The sequence below is a fragment of the Mus caroli genome, chromosome 11 (assembly GCF_900094665.2).
Source record: "Mus caroli chromosome 11, CAROLI_EIJ_v1.1, whole genome shotgun sequence".
In the NCBI taxonomy this organism is placed as follows: domain Eukaryota; kingdom Metazoa; phylum Chordata; class Mammalia; order Rodentia; family Muridae; genus Mus; species Mus caroli.
This window is the reverse complement of record NC_034580.1, coordinates 45,276,521-45,288,106: the sequence shown is the minus strand read 5'-3', so window position 1 is coordinate 45,288,106 and position 11,586 is coordinate 45,276,521. Positions and strand designations below refer to the sequence as shown.

At 39.6% G+C, this 11,586-nt stretch overlaps 2 protein-coding genes across 3 annotated transcripts in view; one reads left to right on the top strand and one right to left on the bottom strand.

Moving 5' to 3' along the window:
• Positions 1-1,988, top strand: part of Rufy1 (RUN and FYVE domain containing 1) — a 42,027-nt gene extending 40,039 nt beyond the window's left edge. For both annotated transcript variants that reach the window (XM_021175693.2, XM_021175692.2), the window contains exons 17-18: positions 897-974; positions 1,313-1,988. In XM_021175693.2, the coding sequence (XP_021031352.1) occupies positions 897-974; positions 1,313-1,456 (222 nt within the window). In that variant the 3' untranslated portion in view covers positions 1,457-1,988. The remainder of the gene's footprint in view (positions 1-896; positions 975-1,312) is intronic.
• A 2,774-nt stretch (positions 1,989-4,762) lies between these two features.
• Hnrnph1 (heterogeneous nuclear ribonucleoprotein H1) overlaps positions 4,763-11,586 on the bottom strand; it is a 9,028-nt gene continuing 2,204 nt past the window's right edge. The window contains exons 4-13 of the mRNA XM_029483537.1: positions 11,496-11,581; positions 9,854-9,992; positions 8,741-8,919; positions 8,585-8,656; positions 8,395-8,528; positions 8,142-8,277; positions 7,568-7,627; positions 7,386-7,475; positions 6,569-6,661; positions 4,763-5,521 (exon numbers count right to left, since the gene is read on the bottom strand). Of these exons, the coding sequence (XP_029339397.1) occupies positions 5,403-5,521; positions 6,569-6,661; positions 7,386-7,475; positions 7,568-7,627; positions 8,142-8,277; positions 8,395-8,528; positions 8,585-8,656; positions 8,741-8,919; positions 9,854-9,992; positions 11,496-11,581 (1,108 nt within the window). The 3' untranslated portion in view covers positions 4,763-5,402. The remainder of the gene's footprint in view (positions 5,522-6,568; positions 6,662-7,385; positions 7,476-7,567; positions 7,628-8,141; positions 8,278-8,394; positions 8,529-8,584; positions 8,657-8,740; positions 8,920-9,853; positions 9,993-11,495; positions 11,582-11,586) is intronic.

Sequence of the window (11,586 nt, the reverse complement as noted above, 5' to 3'; positions counted from 1 at the left end):
TTTTTTTTTTTTTGGTTTTTCGAGACAGGGTTTCTCTGTGTAGCCTTGGCTGTCCTGGAACTCACTTTGTAGAGCAGGCTGGCCTCGAACTCAGAAATCCGCCTGTCTCTGCCTCCCGAGTGCTGGGATTAAATGCGTGCGCCACCACGCCCGGCTAACCTACAGAATTCTTAAGGGAGAATACATTTCAGATCAGTTTTTCCCGGTTAAAAACTTGCAAGACATCCTCTTCCAGAGACTCCATTTTTATTTCTGTAAAGTAGCTAAGCTGTTTCCCAAGGCCATTGAGGAGCTAGGGCTGGGTGTGCAGAGCTTCCCTGGACTAAAAGCATCCCTCCCCTGCATGTCACCTTTATGCACAGGTCCATGTCACTTGTTTGAGCTTAGCTCAGATCTGGTTAGCCTTCCCTCCTGCCAATGTAGCTAGTCATGGGATCATGCCTTGGGCCAGACACGGGGTTGAAGGCATCAGAGTTTGACTGTGGTGACCTCAGCTACAGGTAACTTAAGAAAACAGGGGAGCCAGGTAATGGTGGCCCACACTTTTAATCCCAGCACTTGGGAGCCAGAGACAGTCGGTTCTCTGAGTTCAAAGCCAGCCCGGTCTGTAGAGTGAATTTCAGGACAGCCAGGGTTGCACAGAGAAATTGTCTCAAAACAAACAGGACAGGGAAGTGTCTTGGGTGAATCGTGCCTTGGTGGAGGCCAGGCTGCTGAGAGCAGACACGTTATGGATCTGTGAATCCCACCTGCAGCATGTATGAGAGTGGACTTTATTGTCTTGGAAAGCAGCCAGGCCTGGAAAGGAAATTTGGCAGTCATGAAAAAGTAGATACAACCAACTAGGGACAGACATAGACATGAGGTGGAGTTCTTAGGTGTTCTTTCTTCCTCAGGGCCACACATGGTTGAAAGATGACGAGGCAACACATTGTAAGCAGTGTGAGAAGGACTTCTCCATTTCCCGGAGGAAGGTATGTAGGAGTCGCTCCTGGGTTCCCTGGAAAAGCCTGGCTTTTCACTATAGCTCTGCCCGTGAGTCTGCTAGAGGCCCTTGCCCGGGGGTCTCTAATGACTGGCATGGGTGGGGCAGTGAGCTTTCTGTGTAGAACTGCTGTATACACCACTGGCAGCCCTCTGTATGCAGCAGGACCAATTGTTTGACTGACTTAGGCTAACCACCTAATCAGAAGAGGTTGTCTATGACATGAGTCTATGACATAGCCATTTATAGAAGCCACGATTTTCAAAGCATGGTAGGTGTGGAGTCCCACCTCCCAGTAGTCTTAACTGCCATTGTCCTGTCTTCTAGCACCACTGCCGAAACTGTGGCCACATTTTCTGCAACACCTGCTCTAGCAACGAGCTGGCCCTGCCCTCCTACCCTAAGCCAGTGCGCGTGTGTGACAGCTGTCATACCCTGCTACTGCAGCGCTGCTCCTCCACTGCCTCCTGAAGCCATCAGTCCCACCCACCAGCAGGGACCTTAACCTGTTGACCTCCATCCCCAGAGTGGAGGAAAGCCTCAGGTACAGTGCCAAACTTGGGATCTCCAGAAACCTGTAGGGACCCAAGAGAATCAAAGGAAAGAATGAAACCTTCACCAGGCTGTCAGCCTCGGAAGAGAATGCCAAGTGGCAGCTGAGCACTTTTCCATGGTTTCTATGGAGCCAGATCCTCTAGACAGACACTTCTGTGTCCTCGGTTAAATCCTGGCTTTGGTACAGGTGCAACTTCATAATTTTGCTACTGTCACTTTCACTTTTCAAAGGATTAACCTGTTGTGCAGCAGTTGCACTAGTACAGAATCCTTTCTCTTTCCTACCCACGTCCCACAGAAACCTTGATTTCTGCTGTGCTTTGAACCTTGTGGGTCTGTCGGTGTGCCTTGTCTGCTTCGGCATCCAGCATTTGCCATCATACCCCTGCCAACACCTACCGTCAGCCCTGCAATAAAATCCTTTATTTTTCACTCTTGTACAGACAAAGTGCTGGCCTCCAGCTTGCTTGTGGAGGGCTCAGCAAGGCCTGGGGAGGAGGGCCTGCTGGGTCTGAGCTCTTCAGCTCAGTGTTGCTTGGACTCAGGTTGCTCTACCCAGGTGAACCAAAGCCTGTCACCAAAATCCAAGTGAGTTATTTACACAGATGCCTGACTCAAAGTGGGGTTACATCCACGTTGCAGTCAAGTAGAAATGAGCCAATAATGACCACAGTACAGTCTCTCTTAGCCTGCCTTGAAAGTACTCAAAACCCTGAGCCTGCAAAAAAAGCAGACCTCGGGCAGGGCAGTGGTGGTGCATGCCTTTAATCCTAGCACTTGGGAGGCAGAGACAGGCAATTTCTGAGTTCAAAGCCAGCCTGGTCTACAGAGTTCCAGGACAGGCAGGGCTACACAGAGAAACCCTGTCTCAAAAAAACAAACAAACAAAAAATAATAAAATAAATAATAAAAAAAGCAAACCATTAACATCTTTTCGTTTTAAGACAAAGTCTCAAATAGCCTGGTCTGTTTCAAAATTCAAATTTAGCCAAGAATTGGCTTGAACTTATCCTCTTGCCTCTGCCTCCCAAGTACTGGAATTACAAACACGTGCCACCATGTCAAACATACAAAGCCTATTTTATAGATGTTGGGTTATCTCAATAATTTACTGAAAACTAGCTGTATAAGTACTTCTACACCATGGCAAAGTTGAGTTATTCATCAGGACCATGTAGCTTCAGGAGACTTGCAGTGCTAGCACACACATCTGTGGCCATGTAGACTGTCCATCTTCCTATGGTCCCACCCAGTGCAAGTTCACATATCCCTCACAAGGCCAATGTTCTCAGGCCTATTTGGGAAAAAGGTGCCAGGGTGCATGTCAGATGTGGTTACTAGATGTTCTCCCCACCATGTGGGGATCAAACTCAGGTCATTAGGTTTTGCAGTAAACCACCTTTACTCAATGAGCCATCTTGCTGGCCTGACTCTGAAGGTTAGAATAAATACTGTAACATCTAGCCACACATGGCAGTCCGTCCATCTGTCTTCCAGACCTTGTACTTTGCGGCCCTTCTATACCTAATCCCTTGTTCACAAATAACACCTTCACTGTTTACCAATTCCCTGACCTGTTTATTGTCCAGACTTGGCCCAACCAATCCAAGCCTGTATCTCCTGCCTCCCATTTCAGCCAGTACCGGTACTGGTGCTTTACTTTCTGAAAGATTTTCCATGTTTTGCAGATGAGAAACAGGATATAATTAGGCCCCTGCCTCTTCCCCAACCCCCTTTTACCCCAAGTCCTATATATAGCAAAGACTACATCAGGCTTTAAAATCACATCTGAATAGCTCCCATGCTTAGTTAAACCCAGTGAGAAAACACAGTAAAAAATCGCAAAAGGAGTCCACTCCTTTTCTACCTGAGCCCATTTTCTAACCTCAAATAAGACCCAATTTTCCCACAAAGTTCACATACTGCAAATAACCTCCAGCTTGCTGGGAACTTTAGTCATTAACTTGTGTCACATTTTCATCTGTGCACAAAAAAAAGGAAGCAGGGTAACACCACCCATTTCCATGCTACAGATCCTTCAGTAAAAACATCAAGTCCCACCAACACCTAGCACATACATGCCATTCCAATTTCTTCTCTCTTATCCTTTCCTCAGCTTCAACTCCACACCAAGTTAACATATTACTTTTTCACAATGGATCCAAGTCACCAGTATTTAGCTGCCTGGTCAAGGAAGAATTTTATACTTCCAAGAGCTCTTTCAATCAACTCTTCCAAAAGCTTCAGTGTCTTGATTTAGCTCGTTCATAACTTCCAGCCTGAGCAAAGGCACAGGTGCTCTGCAGTCATGCTGCTCAAGCTGAAATGCAGATTGTAGCTAAACAGACAAGCTTATTACATTATGTGCAGAGACCACAGCATTTCTTTAGTCAGAGCTTGCCTGCCTCTGCTCTGCCTTACTAGTGCTTGGATTAAAGGCATGTGGCACTAAGCCCAGCACTGAATTTAAGATTTTGTGAATGTGGGTATACCATCTAGCAAATGGAGGTCAGAGGACATCTGCAGGAATTGGTTCTGCCTCTACAAGCTAGAGCTACACAGACTGCGGGGACAGAGGAATGGGGAATGACAGGGTTTCTCTGGCTATGCTTGAACTCGGAAGAGGCTGGCCTGGAAATATGCCCCTCCTGCACCACCCACACAACTTTTCTCCTCGTGTTCCAACTCAGGTGGTTGGAGAGTAATTGCATATTTCCAAGTGGATGTGGCTTTCAGCACAAAACTTGCAAATTCCAAAAGTGGGAGGGCTAAGGATGTAGAACCCATGGCTAGGTGTTAAGGTCCTGGGGACAAGGGAAACAATAGATGGCAGCATACACAACACACATTTAACTTGCACTCAGGAAGCTGGTTTAAGACATAGGGTACATGTGGGAGCCATCAAGAAAAACCCCAGCCTGTTAAGAAAACTATAAACATCACAGATATAGCTGCCTTGCACCTTTGCTCTGGCACATGTTTCACCCATGCTGGAGCCAGTGTTGAATGTTGGCACTTGTAAGCTTCATGCACATGTAGAGTATGTTATAGACCATTCAGATGAGCAGCCAGACCAAAACAACCCTTCTGCAAGGGCCCCACTGAAGTCTGAAGACATCTGAACAGCATCCTTAGCTAGCCTAGCCAGCCTGTCCTAGCAAGAAAGGTGGACCTGGCAGAAACATCAAGTTCACGGGACACTAAAGCACAGACAGACAAGAGTGCAGCTTTTAAAAGGAAGATTTATTTGACAAGGTTCACTTAGCGCAATACACCTAAAAAGAAATCACAATACAATGAAAGACTTAAATCAAGGCCTCAGAATTTCATACAAACACTAAGACCAAAAATCCTAAAAAATAATGGTATTACCTTTCAAAACTTCTCCATTAACTTAAAAAAAAAAAAAAAAAAGCTTTAAACTCACGTGCCTTACAGGTTATCAAATGAATTTAGAATTAACAAACATGCCAAATGTTTCACTTTTTAATTGTAGACGCAGCTCCTATAGTTTTACAAAAAAAGCATGTTTTTTCAACATGCATCAACAGTGTTCAATGTATGTATAAGAGCAACATTTAACATAATTCAACTGCTTTAACCTAAATACACTTACTGCTTACGTACATCCTACAGTAACTAGAGAAAAGCTAGGAATTAAGTTTAACAGTTACAGTTCACTCAACTTTGCTCTATCATCCTAGGTGACTGCTATGTTCAACATTGAACCTTCTTTGAGCGATGCCAATGTTCACTTAAGAGCAGGCATAAAACCACAAGGGTGGATGGATTGCAAAATCTGTTAAACTGAGGGGTTTTTAAAAAAATTTCTTTTTGACCAAGAGTCAGTGATCAAAATCAATTACATTCCCCATCCACCACTCATACTAGACATGCTAGACATCCCTCCCATTCCATTCACGCCCATAGATGCTCGGCTTCCATTACTGTAGTAGCTGCTGCTCACTGCTCCTTGGCTACCTGTAAAGAGATCCATTTGACAAGTTAGGAATGATGTTAAATAATCAGTAAAATAAAATAGCATTCCAAGAAAAAATTTAAAAAGTATACGAGTGCAAATGGCTGCTGTCCAAGTGGTGAGATGCTGTCTGGGAAAGGGAATCCCGACTCCAAACAAATCTCAATTAAACCCTTTTCTCTGCAGTACCAACTTGCCAGACTCTTGTGCTACCATTAAGTGGATTCTTCAGGATCAACGTGGAAATTTAAGTTTAAAGGAAAACTAGTGTTTTTCAAAAATTGCAAAATTACTTTGTTTCTAAAGGTACACAAAGCATTTTTAAAAGTTGTACCATAAACATGTACTATGTGTCCATTGAATGATGTGTATGAATAGGGAGCACAGGGGAAGTCTTTTGCTTTGTCTATTCATGGTAAGCAAAAGTTAAAGGACAAAAAAGTTGGACTATAGGCAACTAACTGTGCCCAAAATGGCAGCCTCCATGGAGTTAAAGTCAGTCACTGACTGCTATAGAAAGTGTTATCACAACATTATCAGTCTTTGCTATTGGGAATTTAAATTATATTTTTTGAGAAAATATTTACCTATGCAATGTTTGATTGAAAATCACTGGAGTTTTCCTGTAAAACTTGGTCTGCAAAAGGATTTTGTAGGGTAAGACTATAATACCAAAATCACCATTCTTTAGACCAATTGAAAAAAAAAAAAAAAAACAACAACAAAAAACACCATCCCTAGCTTAACAAACTAGTAAAATATCCCTGAACCCAACCACCATTCTAAATATTTAAGAATCACCCTGTCAAAAAATTAATTTAATGCTACAACAGAAAAGCAAATCAATGTTTTAGTTAACAGATATTTTCTGTTCCAAAATTGCAATGATTAGAACATATGCTCTTCCTCCCCAATGACTATTTCTGCAAATTAAGTTATTAAGAATTATAATAAAAAACATTTAAAAATACCCCACTCTTAAAAGGAGCCTTTTATTATCACCCCCAACTAAAGAAATCTACTCCAAGTATATGAGAAAAATCACTCACCATATCCGCTCATGCTGCTCTGGCCACCGTAGCCACCTCCATAACCACCACTCAGCTGCTGGCTGGCTGGGCCACCGTAACTGGACTGGTTTGCTGTTAAGTTAAGAGAACATTAGAGCTTTGTTCCTTATCCAATGTGGTACCTGGTGGTACCGGGCTTGTAATTCTATGTCTACAATTTTCCAGTCTTGTTCTTACATTACTGTCTCCTTCTGCCTACTATCTATAAGACTCCAATTATCTATAACCAGATTAACCTTTATATTAATCATATGAGCTAGTCAAATGTTTTATAAACCAAAGGGTTAAGGACTAAATACACATGATTTCCTAAATAGAAGTATTTTGTGACCATCTTATGAAACTTTAGTTTAATAAGGTTCCTCCTTAGCTCAATATATATTTAGATATGTCATTATACAGGCTATCAGTTAATACCTAATTAATTATGCCCAACTAATTAAATTTTAATCCTCTATATTTTTACTAAGTATTTTAGACTTAAACTTTATAGACAGATAATGTAATTTTCAATAGAACCCTCCCCCAAACAGAAGTACTTACATCTACGTTGAGTAATCTACCTAAGCAGCTTTATGTTACTTCAAGATTTTAGTAACTAATACATTAACTACAAAATTTCTTCAAATTAAGAATCTATCTCTGCCTAAATTTGTTTCCTAACTTATTATTGTAACTTATGTTATTATTATTCTAACAAACTCTTATGCTAATTAAATATATATTAAAACTTAACTTATTATCTACTTATACAGATATAAATGTTTTGGTTTTTAAAAAAACTAACGATATTTACACAAGCCCATGCCTCCCATCATTTGGCTACCATAAGCACCACCGCTTGCTCCTGCTGTAGAATTCAAGAAGAGTTCTACATATCTGTGTTCTGAAATGAGAGAAAAGGCATACAAGGTTAGCTTAAAAAAAAGACACTAAAGTGATATTTACACAAACCCATGCCTCCTAGCATTTGGCTACCGTAAGCACCACCGCTTGCTCCTGCTGTAGAATTCAAGAAGAGTTCTACATATCTGTGTTCTGAAATGAGAAAAAAAAGTTTGAAACTGTTAGTTTGTAAACAAAAAACAAGCAATTTAAAAGTAATTTGTGAATCACAAATGTTTTTGGCAAAAAGAAAATTCCCATGTTAGTTAAGAACTAGCTTTTAAAACACTTATCTTTGAACTATCATATCAACTAAGGGCAAAACTTCAAGATTATATCTTTATCACAAATCCCAATAGGTTTAAAAAAAAAAAAAAAAACATAAGCTTCCTTCAGTACAACCAAGCCACCCCACTACCACTAGAGATCAAATCTTTCCTATATATCCCCTTACTAATCTATTCTAAATACTTGTCACTCAACTGCCTGAGGTTACAAATACTTTTTTTAGACAGGGTTTCTCTGTGTAGCCCTGGCTGTCCTGGCACTCACTTTGTAGACCAGGCTGGCCTCGAACTGGGAAATCCGCCTGCCTCTGCCTCCCGAGTGCTGGGATTAAAGGCGTGCGACACCACGCCCAGCTTACAAATACTTTAATCACACTTACGCATATTTGCTTTATCTTTTGACATAGCTGCAACTGCATCTTCATGGGTTGCAAACTCAACATCTGCTTCACCAGTTACTCTGCCATCAGGTCCAATCTCAATATGTACTCTCACAGGGTTGAGTGGTGAAAAAAACTAAAATACAAGTTATTTAAAATTAGACAACTTTTTAACAATCAAAATGTATAATGATCACCCCATATTTTTACTACTGTACTGAATTATCCCAAGTAAATTTAGTTGAACACTTACATTATAAATGTCATTCTCAGTAGCTCTGTATGGTAATCCCCGCATGTGTACACAGTGTCCGGTTGTACTCTGGAAAGTAGAGCCACCATCCCCATATCTGTGGTCAGACATTCCTGAAAAACAATAATTGAGGTCTAGATGGACAAATGTGTAAATATCCTTCAATTGAGAAATTCAATTCTTACCTTACCTCTTCCAAATCTATCTGAACCAAATCCATAGCCATCATTATAGCCATTATAATCATCATAGCCTCCATAGCCTGAAAGAAAAAAAGTACAATTAGTCAGACACACACACACACACACACACACACACAAAGGAAGCTGGTTCAGCATATACACACCTCCACCATAAGCACCACGCCTCATCCTCTCAAAACCAGCTCCTCTGCCAATGCTGTTATACCCTCTGCCAGCCCCAGGTCTGTCATAGGGACCTGGCCGCTGCATGGCCATAAGTTTTCGTGGTGGATCATAATGAGTTCTAACTTCAGCTCGACTGCTCTTAAATATTTCAATATACCTAAAGCATTGTCCAAAAGGAAGGGGAATGGGGAGGGGAGAGAAAACATTAGTTCATGTCATACAATTACTTTGTTATACAAGAAAAACAATTTAGTCATAGCCATGAAACTGACTAATATTTAAAGCCAGATTTCTTACATTTGTATAGGCAATGACCAGAAAATTCACTCAAAAGACTATTTAAACTTTATAGAAAAAAAGAAAACAAACTCCTCTGAGGCAGAGCCCAGCCTTAGAGGCAGAGAGGAGTATTAAGTAAATGGTTTAGGAGGGAATAATTCCACTCAACTTTCATATTTCAACTCCTTTGGCAGTATGTGTAGCAAGTGGGCTAAAAAGCCAGCCTCCACCAACAGTCTAGCCCACACTACACACTTCTTTTCGCCAGTACCCAGCCTATGCTTTTAGTAGGAATCAGCATAGGTAAAAAAGCGCATGCTTCAATGAAAAATAGTCACAAGCAAAGAGAATAAAACCCTTTGTGACAATTTCTTGAAAGCTATGCTTATTAATACATATGCAGAATATTTATACAGCAAGAAAAAGTTTGTTGCATTTCAACTTTAAAAACAAGATCAGAAAGTATCACATTTTCTTATGGTAATATTAATTTCCTATGTGGGTGTTATTACAGCTAAAGACAGGTTTGTAGTAATTTTTTAAAGCCATAGTCTCTCAACTCTATTGACTGGGGTTAATAAACTAAGAGTCCTACAAAATTGTAAAGACAGCCCAATAAACTAGGGATAATTTTAAAGCCTAAAGTTTAATTTGAATGAAATACATTAACTGGGAAAATTTAGAAGTTATAGCAGATTATCAATTAACTGGGAATAGGAAATGGGTAATTTCCTCTTTCTAAGCAGAGAGAATATGGATTTAATTGTTTACCATAAGAAAAGTGACATATCCAACCAACCATCCATCCCCACCTGTGCCCTATTCTTTCCTTGTGTTTCTTTAGAGCCTTTTCAGCTATTTCCTGTGAAGCAAACTGCACGAAGGCCTCCCCCGTACTCCTCCCCTGGAAGTCCACCGGCAATGTTATCCCATTTGGCACGATTTCCAACCCTTCAACCCAAGGACAAATAACCCCAGTAGGGGGGCAATATTAACATCACAAGCCCAGAAATGATTCTTCTTATAGCTTTAAATAAACCAGAATTTTAACTTTAGGTGAATGGTATGCTTTCAACAAGTACTCTTAAAATATGCATTGCAATAATAAGAAGTTCCACTATACAGAGTATAACTCAATTCTTAACACACCCAAGGCAAAGTATATACAGTAAAGAAAAAAAAATGTTATACTCCAGAGGGTGCATTAAGAATTCAACAATTAAAAACATTTTAATCTATGCAACTTAATAGAATTATACAAGAACTTTAAAATTTTTTAAGCATTAAAATAACAGTTTAAGTAAAATAAGAAACCTTTTAACCTCATATATTTCAATTCTTTTTAAGTTATTGGAACTTCAATTTTAAAATTACACATTTAAACAGTTTATGTAAAAATTGAAAACATTTTAAAAATCATAATTGACAAACATACAAACTAAACTTTCAACAATAACTATCTACAAAGCAATCATGCACTCTTATGTTCTAACAGTAGTATGATTCACTTCTGGAAATTCCGTCTATGAAAAATCCTTCCCGTGGATACATTCCCAAGCTTACAAAAAGGCCTTAAAGCACTTTCCTAGAAGATATGAAATTATGTTCATATTTAACGTTGACAGATAGCATTCAATTCTCACCAATTTAGATAAAACAAAACAGACTTGATTTCAAACTATAAAATATTACAAATTGATACATATATAAAGTTCTATAGTCAAAGTTCTAATACATACTATGCTAAAAACTATTAAGATTTCTGATTAATTCTGTCTATGTCATCAAGAGTATTAATAGTACTTAAAATATACAAGATTTAACATTCTGCTAAGCATGCAAATCCTATCAGCTCTTCAACATAAAAACATTCAAATACTTTAGGCCCAGAAAAACTTCAAAAACTTCTATACTGCTTTCATATTGAGACTACAAGCATTCAACCTACACTTACTACAATTTACTTTTTTGACTTCTAATAGGCTACCTAAGCCAAGTTCCTTTCATAACAATTTTTCATACAGAGAATTACACTAGCTAAAATATTTCTGGTCCCATGACGGAAAATAAGTTATCTTATAACACCATAAACTGTAACAATCTAAACTCACACTAATCTAATGTTAAAAGAGCTTACCTTTAACTTGAAGTACTTTGCTAAACAGCAATATGAGGAAGTTAAGATGGCTGAGTAGAATCCTCAAAGGTCTACTCTGAACTACAATACTAAATATAGGCAAAGTTAACACTTTGGAAATACTTCTAATTTCCACCTTTAAGATGGGCTTAAGTTATTTGAAGGTCTCCAGGAAGAAAACGTGAATTCAACAACATATATTCAACAGCCTACTTTAAGTACCTAGACTATTCAACTTTTTAAAGGTCTACTAATACTAATTCATGTCGCCAGAAGCTGCCATACCTCACTGCTCAGCAACAAACAGGACTACATACCTGAGAAGAACTGAACAATTTCTTCCTTGCTACATCCAAAAGGGAGTCCTCTAAGCCGTACAAAGCCATCATTGGCTGTGTCAGGACTATT